Source organism: Lontra canadensis, unplaced genomic scaffold, assembly GCF_010015895.1.
Source record: "Lontra canadensis isolate GAN:19392208 unplaced genomic scaffold, GSC_riverotter_1.0 scaffold113, whole genome shotgun sequence".
Lineage (NCBI taxonomy): Eukaryota > Metazoa > Chordata > Mammalia > Carnivora > Mustelidae > Lontra > Lontra canadensis.
Genome location: NW_022631107.1, coordinates 1,575,639 through 1,599,943, shown reverse-complemented (window position 1 = coordinate 1,599,943; position 24,305 = coordinate 1,575,639). Strand labels below are relative to the sequence as shown.

The following is a 24,305-nucleotide window of genomic DNA, read 5'->3' as shown; positions in this document are numbered from 1 at the left end:
AAGTCAATTTTTAGGATTTAAAAGGGGTGTGTTGGGAGAGGAGGAAAGGTGGGGACAAAGTGATCCAAAAACCCCACAAAAAATCCAGAAAAGCAAATATGGGCTTTGAAATAGGTGTTCTGCAATTCTTCTCATTCTTTCACTCATTTAGAGGCAGTAACATGTCATTGACTTGGTCTACTAGGCCAGATTAAAGAAAATTAAAGGACAAATACTCAAGAACGGAGGTGATTTTGGTTGGCTACAAAGCTTTCTTCTTTTGTTTTTCTATTACCTCAAAAGGGATTCTTTTATTCTGTCCTGTTTCACTAAACGCATGTGCCAGAAGGAAAACGTCATCCACGCCAACGCCAAGAGCAAGAAACGGCAAAACCTGCAGTGAACGCAAAGGGCGGTGCGTTAGACACATGAAGTCCAATTTGGTTCCTTCTAGAGCCATGGGGAACATTGCTCCCAGCAGCTACCCTCAGGACAGCTTACAGCAGCTCATGGTGAAGAACCTAGTTCCCAGGTTAAAATCCCCTGGATCTAGCCCTCTGGCTCACAGGAGGTCTTATCCGTTTCTATTTTTAAGCCCTACTGTTTTTTTCTTTCAAGCTAATAAATGAGAAGGAAGCTAACTCATCAGAAGCAGTGGTTCTCAGAACACGATCCCTGGATGCGCATCATGGAGAGCAGGTAATTAGAAACTCCAGGAGCGGGGCCCAGCAGTTGGAGATGTCACCAGCCCTTCACATGACTCTACCGCACACTCATGTCTGAGAACCATGGCTCTAATGAATGACCTTCACTGCGTTGATAAGTGAAGCTTCTCTACCACCACCAAGTCCCCACAGAACTTCCACCCAGTGCCAAGGGCTCCACTCAGGAGATAGCAACCCCCCCGCCTCCCAGGAAGTGTGGCATCTTGGTAGTAAAGGTCAGAGGACCCTGTAGGTGACATGGACACGGAGGAGGCCACTGGGCCAAGCCCGGGGAGGGGTATTTGTCGACAAACAGTGGACGGATGGCTCCTTGAGTACCTGAGTTGTTGCAGCGTTAAAGGAAATCCCGATCAATGAGCACAGGCCCAATCCTGCAGCCACTGACAGTGCAACCAGCAGGACGCCAGCCAGCCCCACGGCACCCTGGGACTTGGAGCAGTCCCAGCGCAGCATGGTTAAACAGGCATAGGCAAGCTGCAAGCAGAACAATGGGGTGGGGGGCAGGTGAAGGAGTGAGGAGGGGGAGACAGGGAGGGGGAGACACAAAACAAAAGCCAAACATTAGAATGTGTAAGGATTCTAATGTTTTCCCCCACCCATCACCCCAAATCAAAAGGTAGAACTTATTAAATCCAACAACAACAATTTACACTACAGACATCACACGAAATGATACGAGTCAAAGATGGGCAAACCGCAAATGGGAGAAAATGCTTTACACGACCACTTCTGAAATCAAAGCCGAGCTCTCTCTGTCTTGGATGCATGTGTGTGTTAAGAGCAGTTAAAAAGCAGGGGCGGTCATGGAAGAGATCAAACCCAAAAACTAAACCAGCTCTCCGCCCGTGCTCCCCCAGGAGAACTGAACTGACTGTTACCATCAGTAGGTAGCCACTGGCCACTCGGATGACACTGACATCAGAGAAGGACTTCAGGATGTCGTCCAGGGTCGTTGTGGTAAAGGAAAGCACCTTCTGAGTGGAGTTGGGAGCAACACTTTGATGAACCACCTGTGGTCACGACATAAAGTCCCAAACAGAATGGAAGTGTCAGTGAGCTTCAAGAGCACAGACCTTGGGGGATGTGTCCCCTCCACTCAAGCCTCACTTTTTTCTGATGCACTAAAAAGAGTTCTACATGATTCCGGTTTGAACTTGGGACTGATGTGAAACGACCCTGGTCCCGGGACAATGAAGGCCACTGCCGATCAGCTGGGAATGTGGTGCCACCGGTGAGCCAGTGCCCGACGCCTACGGTACCTCTAGGTCCCATGCACCTAAGGCCAACCTTCTCTTCTCTGAGGCTCTACAACAGACCTGTGGTCCCATCGGCTCCCCCCAATCCAAAACAACTCATTCTTGTGGCCATTCCTCCCCCCTTCATTCGCTGGCCACTTTTAAAAGGTCACATGCAGCTCAGCAGAGGTCACTGCTTGGGAAACAAAGGTCAGCTCCTGTCACATGACCTAACCAAGGGGGACTGCAGCTGTGAACAGATTCTATGCTTTGCTAATGTTTTCCAGACACTTTTTCTTGCTAACCCAGTGTTTTTTTAAACACTGTTATGCCTTTGCTCTGGAGTTCACAATTGGTTACTCAAAATGTCTTATGCATCCCAATTAAAATTAGCCATCACCCACACAGGAAGGTTTTCCATATCTAGGAAAGGAAAAAAAAAGTTTTCACTCCACCAGGTAACCAAAAAGACGATTTGTTTTGAAAACAGGTTCCAGTGAAAAAACAAAACAAAAAAAACCTGTTTTAAAACATGGCAACAACGAAGCACGGAATAACTGAGGGGTTTGTACCCAGATTCAAAGGGGGGGCATTGGAATGCGCCGATTTACCTCCACGTATGTCCTCTGCCAAGCCTCCAGGATGGCTGCTGCCTTGTCCTCGTTCCAGTTGATGTGCGAGACATACTCGTACCCCTTGAAGTGCTCGTACATTTGCCTGGGAGTCATTAACTGAAACATGGTCTGCAAGGCGTGGGCACTATGACAAGGAGGCAAAGTCACAACATCAGGAAGCTGTCCTCGCTGCTTAAACTCCCGAACACACGCCCCCGCCTCACTCACGGCCCTTCTCTCCTACATGAGCACATGTTTCCATTAAACGGGACCTGGATGGTGATTTTATTTAATAGATGGATGTACCATATTAAAGGTGTAACCTTACAAACCTTTTACAGATATACCCCAAAATTCAATTAATAAGCAATTTCCTTTCTCGGTTTCTAGTCAGTGAGACAGGAAGGGTAGGGGAGCAGATAGCTTGACCAGATATGCTGGGCTCAGCAGTGTGCGCTCGCCTGTGCAGAAATCCCAGCCGACAGCCCTCCCCAGGGAGAGATCTCAGATGGAGAGCCTGACGCTTGACCGAGGGGAGTCCGAGAGTGCCCAGAGGAGGATTCTTGTTTAGCCGTCGGCTGTCGGCCAGTCTGTGACAGCACTGAGCTCCTACCGCTCCTCCCTACTCGCTGTGACCACTGCTGCCCGCCTGCCTTACACTTGGCCCCATTTTCTACATAATAGGTCTTCTACAAACCTATAGTCACTAACTACGGTCCCGATGAAAACAACAAATCTCCGCTTGAAAAATTCCCCACAAGGTGGTTTTTCAGGCTGGTCTGGTCCACTAGTATTTCCTAATATTCAATTACACCAGACAGCTAGCTAGGATAACAGTTAGGTATTAGTACAAATACACTTGCAGATGTCAGGAGGGAAGTGGTTTCTGAGGAAAGGACAAAAAAAAAAAAAGATGGCTTGGATTTTTCCTCCATGTGCTGGATTACCTGACAAGCTTCCCGGTGCTATTCTTGACTGTGCCACCCACAATCAGTTCCTCCTGCCAGTGCATATACTTTCTGGATAATCCATGACATCCACCATTCAAAACAAGGGCCACATCAAGAGGCTAAAATAAAAAGACAGCCACATAATTACAGGAATTAGCAGGCAGGTCACATGCCTTGTTAAAATCCAGTGCATTAAGGGCTTGTTTGTTTCAGAGAGAACATTAATAACAAGGCTAATGAGAGGCATACGGCAAATCTTGCAGCAAAATTTAGCTCTATAAACAAACTGAGCTCCATAGACAAAAAAGGTCGTTGGAAATCAAATCTTAAAAATGAAAATAATAGGACTAGGCATGGGGGGGAAGACAGCAAGCTTTGCTCTCGGTCCCCAGGAGCAGAATCAATGACTGTACTCACTTTGGTTGTGTTCTTGTTGGGGGCTGTGGCCGGGCAGTCTGGATCAGCCGGGTTGAGGCAGGGCCGGTCCATATAACCATGACCAACTTCGGCCTTATTCAGCATTTCCTCCCAGCTGTCCACTTGATAGTTTATTTTCTTTAACTCTTCCAGGAATTCCAAAGGGTCAAAGTTTGTCCACTGCAAAGGAGGCTTACCTCTGTGAAAGAAATTAGACGGCGAGACCATGAAAAGAGGCTTTTCCAAGCCTCTGAGCCTGTGCAGATCCGTGTATATCGTGTCCGGGCTGCACGAGGCTTTCTGGGAGGGCTGCAGCGTGGGGACCCTGGCATGGAAAACGAGTGCTCCTTTCCTGGGGATCTGTATGCAAACCCAGGACCCTGGCATGGAAAACGAGTGCTCCTTTCCTGGGGATCTGTATGCAAACCCGGTCAGGAAAATAACTCATGAATGGACATGGCAAGCAGAGAGCTTGTAAGTTAACGAAGAGATCAAAGGCTCGTTACTGGCTAATATGTCCTCTTTAGCACCTGAAATCAAAATTTGCCGAAGGGTGCTTCTTAGCAGAAGACTGAAATCCAAAAATAAGGGTTGGGGGTGGAGGGGCAGTGGCGGGGGGCGGGGGGAGAAGAGGGAATCATGATGTCAAATTAGCACTTGCCAGCCTTATAAATGCTTTGTAAATGTCATCAATCAAAATATTTGATCTCCATTACCTTCAATAATCCCATACTTATGAGCTCTCTCTGACAGCCTGGCAGTGGACCCCGAAAGCCCCCTGCTGCCTCTGCCATCACCACCATCAAGGCCACTTCCCCCCACACTCACTTTTGAATCTGTGCTGTTGACAGACCAGAAAGGCTTTTGGCTGCCTGTTATGTGGTTCAAACCACACTGTAGCTGCTTAACCAGGCTGAAGTCATTATTCAGAATCTCCCAACCAGAAAACACAAAACCCCTTATTTCCCATCTAAAACTGTACACTGAAGGTCAGGGTATGGCCACTGCAAATTGCTTTTGCAGATATGCGTAAGCTAGGACAGAAACAATAACCCAAGCACGAACTCTTGCATAATTAACTGAAAATGTCTACACTGATTAACAATTATTCCTTAAACGATGCGGAGTATATAATATCCAACTGGTAACCCGTGAGGCATCCCCTACCATGGCCTTCAAAGATAGCAGATTTCCCCCTTCATTGTCATTACTGTGATCCCAAGAAAGGTTAGTGTTTAACTCTGCAGGAGGATCCTGAACTTTAACTCAATATATTTAATTCTGACATGTACGCACTAATACATTCTCTTTCCTTACAAAATAACTCAAACCTATGGCAGTGCCTGTTTAGCAAAACTGCGAACACTTTATTAAAGAGTTAAAAATCATACATACTCTGAAAGAATTTGCATTTTATTTGCATATAAATAGGTTGGTAAAAGTGAATGAAATTTAATGGTGCCTTCAGAACTTCTTTTTTTGAAAAGAGGAAAAACATTCTGCTGCTCTCCCCCAACTAGTCACTCAAAAAAATGCCCGTGGAATTTCAATGTTTTTATTTCTTGTTCAAAACTGAAATAGAATAAACAATGATCCAGTAACATCCGAAACATTCTAAAGTTTAGAAATCACAGGCATCAGAAAATAAGATCACATACTTACAGTAGGTATGCTGTCCCAGATTGTAACTTTGCCCCTTCCCAGAAGCAGTCCAAAGGTGTAATAATTAAACAAGGGTAAAGATATTCTATTATCTGTCAGAGTTAAAAAGAACAGGCCACACGTTAGGATAACACACACCACTGAGGAATTTTTGAGAATTTCTTGCAAAAAAAAAAAAAAAAAAAGGAAAATATACCTGATCCATGTAACCTGTTTCTGTGATAAGTTCTCCGGATTTGTAACACAAGTGTTCCAATTTCCACTGTCTAGTGAAATAGAAAGCAGAGACAAACATTCTCACTGTAATAACCTAAGGAAATCAGTGCAAAATCGGAACTATAGTACATCTAGAAAGAACTGCAATTTCGATCACTTTTAAGTATCTGTTAAAAGGAGCACAATTTTTGCCAAGTAAAGACTCAACAGGCTTGCTTTAATGAATAGATAATACTCAATTGTAACTAACATGTGGGTGTTTATGTAAATGAATGCTACCAAAGTACTCGAAAAGTCTTGTTTTCTTAAGTACCCTCCCAATAATCTTGTTTACACCATTAATCTGCTTTTTCCTACATACATTACAATTTCAGGGAAGATAATTCAGAGTTGAATTATCACAAATTCAAAATAAATGGAGACTAATTAGTAAGGTTTCTAATATATTAACATATATTCAGGTGGGAAAATATTACTGACTTTTTTTTTTTTTACTGGCAGTTAATGTCCTTATTAACAGTTAGTGTTCAAAATGAATTCTCCTGCTCTTAACCATGAACGCTGTAAACAACACTGCCAGGTGGCCAGATTTCCTACTTTTCAGCTTTTTATACTTGTTCTATAGATATGACATTAAATATACTGATCCACAATTACCTTATTATCTATCACCTATCTCTTATTCTGTAATCTCTACAAAAATGCTCTGTAAACCCATGCCTTTCCAAGTGTCTCAGGGAGATAAACTTACCTTGAAAAAAGAGGTATGGCAAAACCAGAAGAAAAAAACATTTTTAAGTCTCTCTAAACTGCTCTATTTTATTGGTCTCCTCTTTTTTTGGTATCGGTCACCCAAAGGAACGTTCTGGACTTAGCCCACTTCCCTATGGAACCTTCACATCTATCCTGCAAGGTCCCCAACGAAATGCCACCCCTTCCCACTAGGCTGTTACTGCCCAGTGCTACTGAAAATCACCCCTTTCTCTTGAACTCCAGGGCACTGCTGGTCCGATCTGCTTCATACCTGGAGTACCTGGGCTGGGAGTGCCTGTGCTCGGCCTTGGATGTACCCATCTACACTGATGTCTTCCCTCTCTCTAACTAGACCATCAGCTCCTGAGTGAAGGGCTCAAGTTATTCATCCATCCTTCCATCCACCCCCCCACCCACCCACCTACTGATGCATCTGTGTATATGTTCATTTTGAATTCCACACAGCATCAACATAGACTATCTGGTCTGAGGAGGTCCTCAACATCACTTGGTCAGTGAACTCACTTCCTTGAGAAGGGCATGGCTGTGCATTAGAGAAACCTCCAGGGGATCCTAGAGCCAGAAGAAAGCATTTGAAACCTGGCTCTAATGTTTAATAATCGTAAGACCTTGGACAAATGCTCTAATTGATCTACTTCCTGATTTTCTTGCCTAAAAAATGAGAAGTGTTGAACTAGGTGTTCTTTAAAACTCATTGCAATGCATACAAGTTCTCTGGTTCTATCACACATAAAGAGTGTAATTTTATTGTACAGACACCCACATCTTCTCCTTAAGTGGGTAAGTGACAAGACCCTTCAAGATAGGGTCCCCCTATGTTAAAAATGGGTCAGCATGCTTGCAGTGGCCCTAGAATACCCATTTCCACGTTCTTTACGGGGCCTCTCCTTACAAGCTTTGCAAAACTGCATTGGGTAGTTGCTTCCTCTACAGAATGGGAGGGATGTGCTGATTGAGCAGGGTGTGCTCACTAGTCAAGTTTGCCTGACCAAAGTGCCAGAGTATCTCCTTACGTTTTCCCTTTCATCCATTACATGTATCTCATTTTGTTCTCAGAACCCCCTGAGGATAGTAGACCACATGTGATCAGTAATTTTCAGATGAGGCAACAAGAACATGTGACTCATGCTGGATGCTAGGGGTTGGTCTCCAGCAACATGGGTCTTAGCCCATCCAGTTGAGCCCATGGAGAGAGGAGGTTACCACAGCAGGGATAAGTCCAGATTTTCCTTTTATGCTTTCCCTTCATTCTCCCTGGCCGCTGAGTATGTCTACAGGGCCACTTACTCACCTCTCCTGTGAAAAACTGTACTATCAACCACTCAGTTAAAAGGTGCTTCAAAGCAGTGCCTGGGTGGCTCAGTTGGTTAGGCATCTGACTCTTGGTTTTGGCTCAAGTCACGATCTCATGTGTCATGGGATCGAGCCCTGTGTCAGGCTCCACGCTCAGTGTGGAGTCTGCTTGGGATTCTGCCTCTCCCTCTCCCTTCCCTCTCCCTCTTCCTCTGCTTCTACCCCCACTAGTGCGCTCTAAAATAAATAAAAAAATAAAATCTTAAAAAAAAAGAAAAAAAAGAGGTGCTTAAAAGCCTTGGTGAGGGACAGGATAAGATTAGGTAAATTCTAACTCAGTGGTCCCCTGAAAAGAGGGTTTAGTGATAGTCTTCTCAATAGCTCAGGGAGAAGACTCAGTTCAAATTCATAATCTAGGCAATTAGTCAATCAATGAAATCCAAGTGCCCACCGTGATCTAAACGCTGGGGTGCAAGGATGGACAAGAGATGTGGTCCATGCCCTGAATAACTCACCGTTTCAATAGAGAAGAAAAAGGACTGTCAGTTTTGAGCCAGAAGTCTTTGTATTTTCTTACTATACCCACAGCATTATTAAATTAGCTATGAAGCTAAGGGATAATATTTTGTGAAGCAGTATATGACTCCTGTCAGTAAGAGCTCACCCGAGTGGCTCAACCTATTGGACACTTTGTAACACATACCAACTGCCACTAACTGTGGGGAGTACGAAGTAACCAGAAGTAAGTTCTTACTTTTTCTTTCCCCATTCTTTTAAAGTCGACTAAAGGCAATTCCAACGGTAACTTCTCCAAAAACATCTTAAGCAATGGCATGTCTTCAGAATGGGTATGTAGCCCCACAAACAACTGCTTGAAGGATCAGATTCATTTTGGGTACAGAGGGCCTAGATACTTACTGAAAATACATTAACATGTATTTGATTTATCACCAATCTCTAGAAACAAAAATCAAGATTATTTTTTTAAAGAATCACTTCATTAGAAAACTATCTGAACTAACACTCTAAGCATATTTCCAGGGCAAGGTAACTTACTAAAACCAGTAGCTTCTTCCCACCAGCTTACCTGTTATACATATATACATGGACTCGGCTGGCCTGGAGGGCTGAGTCCAGGTGTTGTCGGAGGGCTTCCGGGGTCAGGACATTAGCACCGTCTTCTTTCGGGGTCTGAATCATGAGTTGAGGATTAAACATAGCCTCTTCTCCAATCTTCTGGCGAGTATAATTTAATTCACGACTTACTCGTCCACCAACTGACAAACATGTACAGGCTTCAATTAGAACAGCATCATCCCCACAAATTCATGTTCTGTTATCTCACCAGAGGTGCAGGATACGTGATAAATGATCTCTGGTCATGAACACGTATGGCAGATGTTTGAGGGTGGGGGTGGGTAATATTCACCATTATTATTATTGGCGATGTTCATTTTACCAATAAAAAACATAAAAAATATTCACTAAACCCATGAACAACTGTCCTGCCCATTGCATATGCAAACTTAATGCATACGTGTTTGTGCACCTCCTAACTAAGACACCATCTGTGTGGAGGGGGAGGGGGAAGGAAAACTTGAGTCACCTTTTCCCTGCAGTCCAGATCAAACACCCCTGTTACAATTTCTTTCACTTGTGTAAACAATGTGCCCCTGCAGCCCAGTTCAAGAGAAATGGCTTCAATTTACAGTCTTCTTCTAAATAATCTAGCAAAAGAAACAAGGAAAGGTGGCAAATGTGTGTTCAGCACAAAAGGTGCCAGGAGAAGATAAATAATGTGATTCACATCAGCTGGACTTGAGAGGAACCAAATGTCTCCGCCATGGCCCGGACGGCCAGTCTCTGGGTCCTGGCTCCACCAGACTCATCTGGTCAGCATCCTGGAAACAAAGGTGCCAGGTTCTGAGCAGCCCGGAAGCAGGCAGCCTGTGTTCCAGAAGCTTCCCATGGGATTCCGAACCTGCTGCAGAGGCCAGAACCCCGGCCCCAGGGAAAGCCACAGGCCAGGGCGGCAAGGTATGAGGCACATTGTTACTACAAACTGCTTTTTTACCTTCTTTCTTAGGTCCTGTGTTATATTTTAATTATGGTTTTAGAACAGGCCAAGTGCAGAATGCTGCCACCTGGCTGGGAGGTATGGGGGAAGGGAGTTTCACTTCCCAACAGGGTAGATGTGCGGGGATTCCGAAGGAGAGTGCTCTTGGAGAGGAGGGTGCTTTGACCCAATAGAGCCACAGGGAAGGGGTCGTTCAGGGAGGGGGCAGGAGGGCAGCAGACAGAGAATCCTAGAACAGCACCCCACCCCCTTCTCCCCTTCCCTACACACACACTCCAAGGCCAGCTGATGAATCTGAACAGTGAGTCTGAATAGTTCCTGAAGTCGCTGGTAAGTTGCATGTTTACTCAATAACAGGCCTTCAGCAGCAGTGTAGAGAGACCCTTCAACAATCATCCTAAGCTTTCCCACGAGGAGGAATCCTTTTTCTTCAAATTTAGTATTCAAGGACATAAACATTTGGTTTGGGCAAGTAAGTAAGTACTGGGAACAGCGGGTTGTTTAGCTCTCTTGGCATATTTTATAAACAAGGGGGCAGGCTAAAAAAGCAAATAATGCCCTCATTAGGAAAGCTAGTCCAGATTCACAGACTGGCAGGATCATCTGTGCAGGTCCACGCAGATGGTCAAGGCCACTGAGGACTACTGTGAGGTGAGGCGGAACATACTGTGGGGTGTGTCAAAGAGGAGGAGAACGGTGGGGGCCGGCACGGGGGAGAGAGGAGGGGCAGAGAGGGGGAAATTATCAATCGGGGGGAGAGAGGAGGGGCAGAGAGGGGGAAATTATCAATCGGTTACAGAACCTATTAACCCTCCTGGGGCAGAAAACGTTAACAGATGCCCTGGGGAATTGCGAGGACCCTGCCACCATTCTGAAGTTAAAGAAAGACCACAGAGGAAAACATAGGAAACTTGCAACAAAGGATAAATTTACAAGAAGTCCCAGGCCTTTTCAGGATGCTCTTCTAAAGCTGCCTGCAGGCAGGGTCTGGCTCCTTCTGGCAGGAATCACAGTGCGTTATTTCAACCAATTAACTAGTGAACTCAATTAGACTCAATCCACATTCTCTGGAGATAAAAAGGCTGTTCGAGGCTAAAAAGCCAATTATTAGTCCAGAGGTCACTTCTGAAAAGCTACAGAGCTCTAAACCAAGGAGCTCCAAATAGCCTTTTGGGGTGGAGGATGGGGGCTGAACTCCTAACTTCCTCTTTTTTGGCCATATGACATCAACGCCCCACACCTCTAAATCATAAATATTTCCACCAGCTCCTCAAGCATTGGCATAGCATATGATCCCTTGTTCTGCTTGCAAAGTCCTGCTTCCTTTTATCTTTCCTGAACCTTAAGACTTCAGGTAAATTAAAACCATGAGGTACAAACAAAAGAGTAACAACAAAGTGGGACTACAGACAACCCCCCCTCCTCTTCCCTGCCTAAGAGCAGCTGCCTGCGACTATAACAGAAAAAGGTGAAGCCCCATGAGAAGAGCACATACAAAAATAAAGATCACATCAAGGTTCATGCTCCTGGAAAGAACTTTCTACGTGCTTTCAGACCAACCTTACAATAGGTCAATTATCTTATTACAGGGGGTGTCAGAAAGGATGCTATTTGCTGTAAGATACAAAATGTACTTCATAGGCTTTATAGGGTCACTTTTTAGATGGTTTAAGGTATACATTTTAAATAAACAGAAACATTTTAATAAAGGTGTGTGTCTGTCATGTCTCTGGAATTGAAAATCTTTTTATTCGTTCATCTCTGTGCTCTAGGGATAAATTTAGTATTTTGCTAATATGACAACTGGTTTCAAGCAAGACCAGACTATCACTGTGGGTAGACAGAGCAGCTAGAGGTCTTCAACCACCTAAGCTGTGTCCCACTTTTGAGTACTGTTAAATTCAACTTCTTTTGAATTGAATACTACATGGCCATATTTTATTTAGTATTTCATCTTATATTTAACCAAATATGAATGTCTGCAAAATTATTCAGTCACTTTAAGAAAGTCTCACTGACATCCACTTTCCTTGACAGACAGCCATACCACAGTTCATTCATCTGACGAGCAGATGAAGACGCCTACTGTGCGCTCAATAGTGGGGTGCTACGGTGGGTGAGAACAGCATGTTCTCAGCTCCAAACAGCTCACTGGCCAGTGAAGCACAGGGCTGACAGACAGACACATCAATAAGCTAACCTCACGGCAGGATAAGTGCCACGGCAGCAATCAAGGTGGTGATGTCACGCGAGTCACGGGGTGGCAGGGAAGGGGAAAGCCACTTCAAATGGAATGGCCCGGGGAAGATCTAAATGGAAGGAACATTCAGCCTGACTTTGAAGGGCTGGGGGAACAGTGTCTGGGCAGAGGAACCAGCCCCCCTTTTGGCTTGCAACAGGAAGAAAAAGGAGGCCGGTGTGGCTGGAACGCGGTGAGACTATAATTATGTCATTCACTTGGTTGCGCTGGTAGACTTAGCTCCTTCTCGGGTGTACCTGTGTCATAAACTGCTCGGCATTCATACGCTCTTACATCAGTATTCACCCAGGGGGCTCTGGAACGAGCTACCAGAAACAGAAACCTCTCTGGAAGGAGTGATTTTACGGACTCACCTGACTTCTGCTACCCTAGCAAAAGCCTAGCCTAAATCACAGCTGAGTGACAGCCCAGAGCTCTTCCTAATCTAGCCCATCTTCCCCATCAGGCATCGGTGTGAAGCTCCACGGCCAGGAAGCCCCACAGAACCCCTTTCAAATGGCTAAAATCCCAGGTGCAGTCTGGGGAAATGGTTTCTGACTACTGAGCAGAATGAGCCATAATTCTCAGTATTGGTGATGTAGATATGGGTACATACTGACAGCTAGGAGGTTTATGGAGAATATTTACCCATTTCCCTTTGGGAAGGTTTATTGCTATTTCTTAATTTTTCTGCACGGAGCTAGTACAATGAAAGACTTCTACATGACAAAAGGGGAAAAATACGAAGGCTACTTGGTAGGGATCTGAATGAAAAATAAGCCCAATGCAAAAATAACATGCATATTCCTCATATTCTAAAGTCCTCTTATACTCTTTTCCTTCTTCCAAACGCAACAACTTTTAACAATGAAATAGCAACCAAACTCTTTAGATGAGATGCGTACAAAATGTTATCTCAGGATCCAGGGACACAAAATAGCCTTTCAAATTTGTGTGTTTTTCATTTGCAAAGCCATTTCACATGCATACTTTACCTATTTATAAATATTTTGCATGGTGCCGCTTCCCCACTGAGCTGGGGCAAGCTGGACTGGACAGTCACGTGATGAGAACCAGGATCAGAAGGGCTGCGTTCTGAGTTGAAGCTTTGCAACAAATCCCCGACACAGCTGGGCCTCAGTAACCTTCTCTGTGAAATGGGATGAAAATGCTACTACTATCCTCATAATGTGGTGTGGTATTAATAATGTGTGAGAAATGTCCCAAACCCTTAACCAGGAGCTGAGCAGGCATCCATTCATCGGGTCACTTATTGCTGCAGTGTGGGGGACTTGCCCAAGCTCACCCAGCTGACAGGAGGTAGAACCAACCCTCAACCCAGCATCCAACTTCCCTGAGAGAACCTTGTGGCTCCTGAGCACTTGTTGAGGACACAACTCTAAGACAGCCAAATTCCACACACCAGACCATACCAAGCTCACAGCTAGAGGTTTTAGAATGCTCCAAAGTATTACAAGGGACAAACAACTGGTATTTTTTAATTTGAAGGACAACAACATCGTCTCCCAGAGTGTTTCCTGCCACCGAGAAGATAGCTTTTCCAGTAGAGCCCCATGGGTGGCTGCCAACAGGCCCCCATTTTCCTTCTGGTCCCCAGGGGGGGCCTGTTTTAGAGGGGGGCAGAGAGATGAGGGCATACAGAAAGCAAGCCGTCTTATGCCTCTTTACCTGCAAATTCTCTAGAAAACAATTCTTCGAAAGAGGTGGGGTAAAAAAGCATCACTTGTGCAAAGAAGTTCTCGTTCAAACTCTGCTGATCCTTTCCTCCTGAAATCAAACCATTATGGCTTTCCAAGGTGAAGAAGGGTCAGCTCAGGTGGGAAACCATTCCACCCAGGGGTCCATACCTCAGGGCCAATGCTATTCCAATCCATGGCCGAAGAAAGATGCTGCCCTTGTGACGCTCTCCCGCCTCATACCATTCCTCAGCACAGCCTCTGTGCAGAGCTTAATAAACGCCTGTGGCACTCATGCAAAAAGCTTTTAGCAAAAGCTTATTGTGATCCACATAAAGGTGATCTGAGGGACCATACGAAGTGCTGTTCCCAGTAAATTCCAAGTCCTTTCAGGGAGGCACTGCCCACCGCCCACTTACCTCGGCACACCAGGCACATGCGCACACCCGGCGCGTCAGAGGAATGAATGAATGAACAGCCTCAATACAGAGCCTTGGGAACAGGCAGTCATCTGTGTAAGATATTAATTCTTCCCAAAGCCTCAAAAAGTCAATCAGTCAAAACAAATGACCCTTTCAGCCTGAAAAGTACCCACTCAGAGTCCAATTAGGAAAATGGGGTCTGTGTATATGCAAGCTGAACATTTGCATTTGATTAATCCCATGAATTCTCTAACAGCCTCTAGAGAGATTTTTTTTCTTCCCCTTTAGTTACTTCAGGTCCTTCTTTCAATGTTGCGATTAGTTATTGTAAGGGTGAAAAACTACAAATCTCCAAAAGGGTGTAACTGCAAAATTATTAGCACCAGCTCATTTTCTAAATTGAAAAAAATGAAGATTCAGTAATTTGGGCAATTGGCTGAAAACTCCTGAGCTGTGAGTTTTAGTCACTCTTCCAGCCATCTCTTTTATTCATGACTAGCCAACTGCTGCTTAAGCTTCTGGGCTGTTTTTCTCCTCGTGGGATTGTGCCCTTGGGTGTTGCCATGGGAAAATGCTAGAATCAGATAGCCCAAAGAGAATTTGCCTTCATGAAGTGAGCCCAGTGAGTGAAAACCACGAAAACAAGACAAGAGCAGGACACAACCCCACACCTCCCCAGGGGCAGCCTAGGGCAGGAGGGGAGGAGGGGAGGACGGAGGGGGGTGGTAAGGAGGGCGGAACTCAGTAGAAGAGGTAGTGGGCCTGAGCATGCGCCCCCACCACAAGCCCCCATACCAGCTGTTTGTGGTGCCATCTGTTACCGCCCAGGCTGCTTCTCTGAATGGCTTTCCCTGAAGCTGCCCGCTCACCCTGTCGGACACGATCAGGTCAGCCCAGCACTGTACCCACCCCAGACCTGCCGCCTGCCACAGCTCCCCCCACCTGGTATTTTCTCTCTCCAGGGCCACCGGCTCCCAAGATGACACTGCGTCTATCGGGAGACCCATTCTTCCCCAGTCACTTGCTGCTGTGGCAAATGAGGGCTGCGGTCAACCCCACCAAAGCCAGGCCACGTGAAGTCGCAGCTGCAGACTCAAGGCTGTTCCTGGCGTCCTGCTGGACGTAACAGAATGGAGCTCTGCTCTGTCCCTGGCTGTGTGCTTGCCCACTGTGAAGTGCCCCAGGCCCTACGGTGATGTCACCTGAATGCTCAAGTCCACAAGCAAGTAGATGCAAACCCAAGTCCGTCCTTTCTGCAGGAGCCACAAGCCTGGGAGAGGCAGAGGGAGAGCCGCTCAGTTAGAGGCAGTGCCGGCCCAAGAAGCAGAACCCACGACTTTAGTGCTGTGATCAAGTCCTAAGTTCTTAGTTAAGACCTCCTAAAGTCTTCATTAAAACAAACAAACAAACAAACAATAAAAACCACACAACCCAACCACTACAACAAAAGCCAAGTGCTTGCATGGTGGCGGGGCTCTCTACCCTAGCATTCAGGCCGCTGAGTAACATTAACCCCAGCTCCCTTCTCCTAGCTTCTGCAGGGCTGACATCACCTTTCCGCTCTGGACAGTCTTCTTGCCATTATCCAGCCTGGGCCTCCTCCTGGAGCTGCACAGGGGTGAAAACAATGAGAATCCCCACCTCCACAGGCAGGCCAGGGCCAAGGAACATCACGCCGGCCTGCTTTATCTCCCACACCCTCACCGGGGGCTAGCCCCCTCGGGGGATTCTGTTGCCATCAGGATTAGCTGGATTAGGGGTTGATGCATAAGGACCCCCTGGGGCTGGGAGGAAGTTTCATCACCAGGTCAGCGTGGTGTGAACTCTGTTCTGTCACCACCACCACTCCTTACAGCCACCAACTGGAAAAGGGGAGGGGACAGCAGGAGAAGCCCTTGGAGTGCAAAATGCAGGACCTCGGCACAGCTATAAATTCCCCCATCATGCATTTCCAAGGGCGTGGGCCATTCAAGACGGTCCTCCTGTCAAGCAGGAGCCCAACCGAAATGGGTCTGACAGTGGCGGTGAGCAGAGTGGTAAGCCGAGCTGCCCCAGAAACACAACACAAAGAAACTTGTAGTCCTTTGCTAAAACCAGTCAAGCAATTTGGGAAAAGAGCTGCGCTGTTGGAACCTTATATCATAGTCCTTTCCCTTGGTGGGGGGTGGGGGTCCCATTTATTTGAAGGAAAACAATGGGGGGCAGGAGTGGAGGGTGGGCAGTGAGAGGTTGGCCTAAGCCAGAGGACCTACTCTTAACTCCTTTTCAAAATTCGGTGACTGAAACTTGTCCTCCCAAGAAATCACTTGGCCCTTTTACCTACCCAAACCCGCATCCTGGCTGTCGCTCATGTGCTCCCTGCACGAAGCAAACACAATTTATAGAGAAAGCAGTGGGATTTCTGCAAGGGTGTGCGAGGGTGTGTGTGTGTGTTTTACAGAACAGTCCCTCTTGCACAGAACTGGGCTGTTCCATCAAAGCCGTATCTGTTATATTTCTGTCTTTCTCTTCTGTTTGGTGTATTCACCAACAAGAGAAAAGGAGGTAAGCTTTGGCGGCCCTGACCTGCAGCTGGAACACAATACTTTCGCACAGCCCTGCCGACCCCTGACATAAATTTTACACCGCAGCTGGCATTTACACACTCAGCATTACCATATGTATGGCTGCTCGGTGCTAATTATGCTAATCACCTGTCTAACTCGCTGCTGCGAAAAATGGTTGTATTTAGCACTCCAGTGCCTACCAATGCAGCTTACTGTGTGGCTGAAATGTACATTCAGACGGCCCTGAATGGCAAGATTTTTCCACGTTGCTGGCTACATTCAGGCCTCAGAAAAATTTATTCAAGTCAACTGGTTTCAGTCCGCAACAAAAAAGTTACGAGAAAAAAGTGAGTGTGTTCTTGCCCTAACATTCTGGATCTGCTTGCAAGCAAAATGATAAATCAATTGGTGTGGGAAACAAAAAGGGAGAGAGATTTCTTTTGGGAGCCATGTGAAACTGTAGCCTATTTAAAAAAAAAAAAAAAAAGAAAGAAAAAAAAAAGAAAAAGAAAAAAAGGGTCATCCTATTCCCCAAATCTCTAGAAAGAGCAGTTAATAGATATTTAGCCCTAATCCCAATTCTCTCAAATTGCAGGCTTTGTTTGCAATTAAGCAAGGTATTAAACATGGGCAATTTTTTTTTCTGGATCATGTATGGACTAAAATGATGGCATCATATTTATTGTTTTTAAAGTTACTGCAACAATGCAAAAAAAGCATGGGGGAAAATCAGGTAAGAGGAAAGAAATAAGTTCTTAGGCAGCAAGGGAAAATTCTTTTGTTATACTGAGAAAACTTCTATTTAAAAAGACACTGTGTCTTTTTTGTGAAGTTTTCTGGTTTCTCCCCTAAAGGAGCAAAGGAAATCAGGGACTGGGGGTGGGGAAATGGGAGAATTCAAAACAGAAAAACAGAAGTGCTGGGAGAGAGTCAAGAAGCCTACATTCTCCTTAATCTAAAAAATTCCCATTTTTACCATCACTGTTTCTAAAAGCAACGTTCTCAGAGCCCTCTGTAGTATGGATCTCTAAAATCGGGATAATATTATTGCAGGTTGTTTAAACAATTCCCCAAGTTCAAACTGAAACCCCATTTCCTCCTAACTCACAAAATACCTTCATATTAATGTTTAAAAACCCTCAATTTAGTCAGTCTAAGGACTGTTTAGTACTAGATTATTTGGACGTACAGATAAGGTCTAGGCAGTCCAATTTCCTCAAATCCCCGGCAGCACTATAGAAACACGTTTGACCGGAGGGGCGGCCCAAAGCTCTTACCTTCCAAGGAGCATCATTAGTAGATAGATGTTTTACTGAAATCTAGACACTGGGAGCCAACTGGAAGGCCATTTATTTATAACATATCTTACAATACATCTACATATCTATATAGATATAACATATCTCTATAATATATCTGTAATATATCTTGGGCTGGACCCCCAGCGCTACCACACGGCTGGGCAGCTCTGTGTCCTACCTAGCTTAGGTGTACACACAGAAGGGACACCGACCCAGCAGGTTTTCTCAGACCCAGGAGAGCGTGGTGGGAGGAGCTGCTCCCTCCTCTTGCTTCACCCCCCTTGCCCTGTAACTCACAGCAGATGAAAAGGGTGACGCTCACAGATGCTACTGGGAAAACAACAGCTTGGTTCCTATCAGCTCCTCCCCATCCTGTTCAACATTTTATCAATTTATCTGACCCAGGGAGGCAACAGGATCCAAGCCACATCTTGCTCTCTTTGGCATCCCAATTCAAGTGGCTTTTGTTTGCCAGTAAAAAGTATTAATTCCTCTAGGTTTTTGTAGTTCCAAATCTTGACTGTGCCGACAAAAGCCCAAACACCATGACCACTACCGCTGCTGTAGAGCCCAGGGCATACCTCTCGGCCCCTCCTGGTCTCTGGCTCTTCTTTAATAGGAGCGGACCACCCTGCCTCATGGCACAGAACAGTGTTTACATTGCAGTACTTGACTGTGTAATACATCTGGCATTTTTGGGCAGGATTCCTGAGCTAGGGGCCAGAAGCCCTTAAGCAATGATTTAAGGGGAAAAAAATCGTGCGCATCGACTTCACAAAGCCCACTTCTAGTTCCTTTTGCTTACTTTTGTACACGTTTCATCAGCAACTGAAAACTCTTTTGGTTGATAAACTGGGGAAACTGATTCTTTTCATTTATCTTAATGACAATACATCAAGCTTGTGTGGTGGTACTTGCTTCTCACTAGCCTCACCTCACCACACCTCACCAGTGGTACTGTGGGACCCACAAGCTGTGTGGACGATTTGGGCCAACTCACACCTGGGTTTCTAGAAATAAGGTCCTACCCTCCACATGACAAATCTCTCCAACAACAAACTTGGCATTCATTCGCAGGTACCTGATTGCCCGCCAAAAACAGTTTCCCTAACACATAGTTTTTCCAACTATGCTATAAACCCAAATACAACAAAATAGTTATAGTCTTGAAGGGACTGGGGACAGAATGCATCTTTCCCATCTTTCTCTACAACAGTCAAGAGGTTTCTCAATGGCAGCATTCTACTGTTTTGGAAGATGGAATTATTCATGTCAAACCTAAAGATACACACAAGTAGAAAAATAGGTATTACCATATAAAGGAAAAAACAACAACAACAACCCTAAATCCAGTTTAAGGGAAACAAATCCAATAGGTTTTATCATGAAGGACCCAAATTCAGAGTTTGGGAGCGGAGAACAAGTAAAAAAAAGTGCTTATATCTTGATGACCCTGATGATAGCTGTGCGGTCAAGGAGGGTTCCCACTAAGAAAATCCCAAGGAGTTTCCTCCTTATGAACTGCTGGAAGCGTCTTCCTGAGCAAAACCATCTGCTCTCTGGGACCTCTCATGTGGATGGCCCATCTAATGTGGCAGAGTTGGCCAAAATCTGAATAAGGAACTCTGTCCTCTTCGGTGTTCCTTTTGCCTTTGGTGGGAGTTCCACGCAGGGAGAACCTGAAGTATGGTGCCTGGGTTAGAATGTCTTGGTTTACATTTTACTTAGCATCTCAAGGAATGCTAAAGGGCCCAGTTCTTCTGTATTTCACACAACACATTCAACACAGGGGACCAAGACGAATTTCACACTCCCATCTGTCGGTGAATTCTAAGGCACCTCAAAAGTCCAAAAAAAATGCCCTGGCTCTTCAATAGGGGAAGTGCATCTTCTGCTGTCGAGACCCCATCAAAGAGTAAGGTCGGGTAACCAACACTTACTAAGATAAGAAGGCCAAGGATGCAAACGGCAGCTTTGCATGTGGTATCTCCCATAGCTGGTTTGAAATAATACATTTTCTAATTCCCTGCTGTCAGTTTGTGATTAACCAGATTTACTACCATTTCAGATTTCACACTAGTAACTCCAGAGATCCACTGGGAGGAAATGATTAGGGCAGTTTAGGAGTAGGTGGGGGGAAAGAAGGATGGGAGAGGGGAAGGGGAGGGAGGGAGAAGAGGTTCTGGGAGCCAGTGAGGGGCAAAGGAAATAGTATTAGGATCACACAGGTCTGGTGATTATTTAGGGGTTTCTTTTTTCAAAATAGTATCAAACTAGCGCTGAGCTAAAATACTATACTTCTGCAAAACAGCCTCTATTAAATATGGTCTCCTGTATAATGCTTTTCAAATATTTCTGTATTTGTTTTCAAAGCTTAAAAGACCTTTAAAATCAAGCCCCCTCCATCTTCCCTACCTCCCACCCCAACAAAATAGACTACTCTCCGGGTCTAAAACTGGGCAGACAGCTGGCATGAAGCTGGGGCAGGGAGGGGGCAAATGGCAAACCACAAAAGCAGCCCCTTCTGCTGCACAATTGTGACCACCACCACCCCTGCACCCCCAGACACACACACATACATACACAGGAGAATAGGGGCAGACAAGTTACAGCTTGGCCTGAGTGGACAGAGCTCTGGGGGTCACGGGGAGGTCAGCTTTGAAGGAGAAATCCCAATGAAATATAAACACAGCATTGTGGAAACCAGACAAATCTCCCATAGCTTGTCCAGCCAGCGTTAATCTCGCCATCAGCTGTGGTGCATAATCCAAACAAATGGATCCGGCGGCTCGTACATCTGGAAGCTGTCATCTTCTGGAGCCTCCAAGCGGCAGTCCGTGTATCTGATACAGCCCGTCGCCCAACCTTGCTTCGACACTCCTTCGGAGGGTCAAGAATCGTGGGCAGCAAAGAGACACGGGGGATTCGGAGGGTCAGGTGCCCTGGGAAGAAGGCACCTGAGGCTATTTGGTATTTTCAAGCAATTATTGTTGTGTGTTGATTTCTCAGTCATTTTTCTCCAAATATGAAGAAAACCAAAACTCCTTGCACCTACATGGGGGCACCCACTATTGCAATCTAACCTGATAAACATCTTAATTTTTCAAAGTGCACAGGGGACCAAGGAGAAGAAAGGAGCTGCATTTCAGCAGGTCTTTCTATCCCTTGTGAAATGCCCCCAAAGTGACAGCCCAGAGAGCAGAAACTGGGGGATAATTTTGAAAAGGGGAGGTAAAGTTAGAACCCACTGGGCCCATACAGGCTCAAGGCCTCAGCCCCTTACCGTGTGCCTTTGGCTCTGCTGCGGAAGGGCACAGGGTGGGGGGGGGGGAGGTTTGTGACGGGAGCATCTGGAGGAGACCTAGACCACGGAAGAGCTAATGCACTGCACGGGCTTCCAAATGGAGCTCTTGTTTCAATGTGAACTAAGTCCAGTGGTGTCTTTTCCTGCTTTTGATAAAGTCATGTTCATGCTAAACCTTCACCTTACTGTTCTTGATATGCAACGAGGTCTGCCTTCAAAATTAAATTACCCAAAGGAAGAAAATATTCAAATATACAGCTTTTTCTTTCTTCCATGGCTTGCCCTTCTATCTCTCTGTCAACTTGTCATGCTGGGTTGTTTTTTTTTTAATTGGACACTTAATGTAATTCTAAGAAAACAAACTTAAATTATTAGAATAAAAAAATTAGTTACCATTAGTTACCTAGGCCAGTAAATATGGAGGTGGGGAGGGGGCATTACCTTAAAGAAAATTCTTTTGCACTTATGGCAGTGCTTTTGCTGTCACAACTCCATCATAATAAAAGCCTTCCCTCTGCACAGCATGGGTCTTCCAATTGGAATCTATTATCGAAACCTATTATCTATTATCTATTATCTATTATCTATCTATATTATCTATTATCGAAACCTATCTATTATCAATTGGGAGTGAGTTTGTACATTCTCTCCCCCCTCAATTTGGCAATGACTAGAAACATCTTTGGTTGTCAAAACTGGAAAGTTGCTACTGGCATCTAGTGGGTAGAGTTCAAGGTTGCTGCTAAACATCCTATGAGGCACAGGGCAACCCCCATAAGAGAATTATCCAGCAAAATGTCCATAGTTAGAAAACTTGCTCTAAACAGAAAGAAAGGATAGTGAAGTTTATGTATTCCTACAACTGCCTGAGTTCAAGAACGCTGAAGGCATCATACTAGCAAGGAACAAACTTGAGAACACTTATAAACATCAAGCAGACATTAAAAACATTTAAAAAAAATTTTCTAAAAAAACAAAGTCAAAATTTGCATCCTCTTCTCTTGCTAGCCCTCCAGAGATGATAATAACCAAACACAAGGCAATATAGATTCATTTCAAGGCTATTATTACCCTTTGCAGTAAAAGATGCCAGGGGCTGGGCAAAGCTTGAGGGGAAAAAAAAATGCTCAAAGAGATAAATGAACATTCTGTCACTGGAGAGCTGTCACAACAAACTTGTGTCTGAGACAGGGCTGGAGTGGGGGAGGGTAGATATTAAACGGGACAGGAGGATAAATGTGTTAAGCAAAAAGAAAAAGCCAACCAAGAAAGGGCAAGATTACCAAGTTATTTCCATTCTGTGCCCAGAAGGGTGAAATCCAGGTGAAGCATGCCAGTAGCAGGGAGGGCCCTAGAGGCCAGATACGCCAGTACAGAGAATGAACCGGGCAAAGAAGGGCTAAGAGGGAGAGCTAGCAGCCACTCACCCAAACGGCCTGCACACACCAGTGACCTTCCTGCCACGCAGCTTGGCCTTCCAGGCCTCTGGGGTCCCCACCCGTGACCTGAAGTTCCAACCAGAGGCAAGTATTTGGGAGTTCTCCTGGAGGCCACAGCCCAGTCCGCTGAGCCTTGCTCCTGGAATGCCCCAGCACCCTCAACTCTCCAACCCCTGGTGCCTGGCTCAGTCCCTCCCTATCCAGGCTGTCCTGGAAGGTGTTCCTGCCATCCTGAATCCGGTCTGTGTGCCCCCTGCTGGGTGGAAGTCCTCGGAGAGCACAGACTGTGGACTTTCACCAACACCTCTCTGGAACTGTGTGCAGTGCCTGGCACAGAGCAGACAGAGAGCGTGAGTTGAAGGGATAATTTTGTATTTAAGGAACAATTAGTCTCTCCCTGACCTTGCTGCCACTGGCATGTGTTTCAGTAACAGCAGATGTCCACTACATCATTCCACATACTCTTTTCCTGAACCTCATGACTTCGGTCACAAGTGAGCTACATTTGATATTTTTGACTTGCAAATACTATAACCCTCAGACCTGAGCTAGTACCCAATGTATATTGAGTTTCTTAAAAGAAACCGGTTGCTGTTGCAGTGATCGCAGCGATCATTGTATGAACATTTTGACGACAGAGTCAAAGAATTCTTATCACCAATGTGATAAAAAATATAAGAGAATCTTCCTTCCTCTAGCTTATACTGGTCTGCTCAGTGTGCCCAATGTATTCAAACTGCCTTATAAAGCCACATTTCCCCAGCATGTCGAAGGTGAAAGTCAAATCAATGATACAGCCTATCAAGTGGACCCCTTTAACTTGCTGGGTATATTAAAAAGACATTTATTTTGGCAAATATAAGGACATATGTAGCAAGTCTACATGGATACATAAATAGTGGAGATAAACACAGTTGAACAATACAGGTTGGAACTGTGCAGGTCCACTTATATGCAGATTTTCTTCAATAAATACAGTATAGTACCGTAAATATATTTTTTCTTCCTCCTGATTTTTGCAATAATGTTTTCTTTTCTTCAACTAACTCTAAGAATACAGCGTTTGATACACATAACATACAAAATATTTGTTAATCGACTACTTATGTTATCAGTAAGGCTTCCAGTCAACATAGATTATTAGTAGTTAGGGTCCTGGAGAGTCAAAAGATACACATGGATTTTCAACTGTGCACAGGTCAGCACCCCAAACGCACCATACCATTCAAGAGTCAACTGGTATATACATGTATTTGTGTAGAGATACATAGATATACACATTTCCAGTTGCCTTTGTCTATTTATCTATGTAGTGTGTGCGTCATGTCTTTAAAAGAAAAAAAAAAAAACAGGGTAAATAAACATTTTCCCAAACTGTCCCTCAGCATTCCTCTCTCCTTAAAAATCTCCTATGG

The 24,305-nt window shown here is 45.1% G+C and overlaps 1 protein-coding gene across 3 annotated transcripts in view; it reads right to left on the bottom strand.

The window, feature by feature from the left end:
• PTCH1 (patched 1) overlaps positions 1–24,305 on the bottom strand; it is a 68,164-nt gene that overhangs the window by 30,113 nt on the left and 13,746 nt on the right. For all 3 annotated transcript variants that reach the window (XM_032840519.1, XM_032840518.1, XM_032840520.1), the window contains exons 3-11: positions 8,953–9,142; positions 5,779–5,848; positions 5,583–5,674; positions 3,921–4,119; positions 3,501–3,622; positions 2,551–2,698; positions 1,583–1,714; positions 1,023–1,178; positions 275–373 (exon numbers count right to left, since the gene is read on the bottom strand). In XM_032840519.1, the coding sequence (XP_032696410.1) occupies positions 275–373; positions 1,023–1,178; positions 1,583–1,714; positions 2,551–2,698; positions 3,501–3,622; positions 3,921–4,119; positions 5,583–5,674; positions 5,779–5,848; positions 8,953–9,142 (1,208 nt within the window). The remainder of the gene's footprint in view (positions 1–274; positions 374–1,022; positions 1,179–1,582; positions 1,715–2,550; positions 2,699–3,500; positions 3,623–3,920; positions 4,120–5,582; positions 5,675–5,778; positions 5,849–8,952; positions 9,143–24,305) is intronic.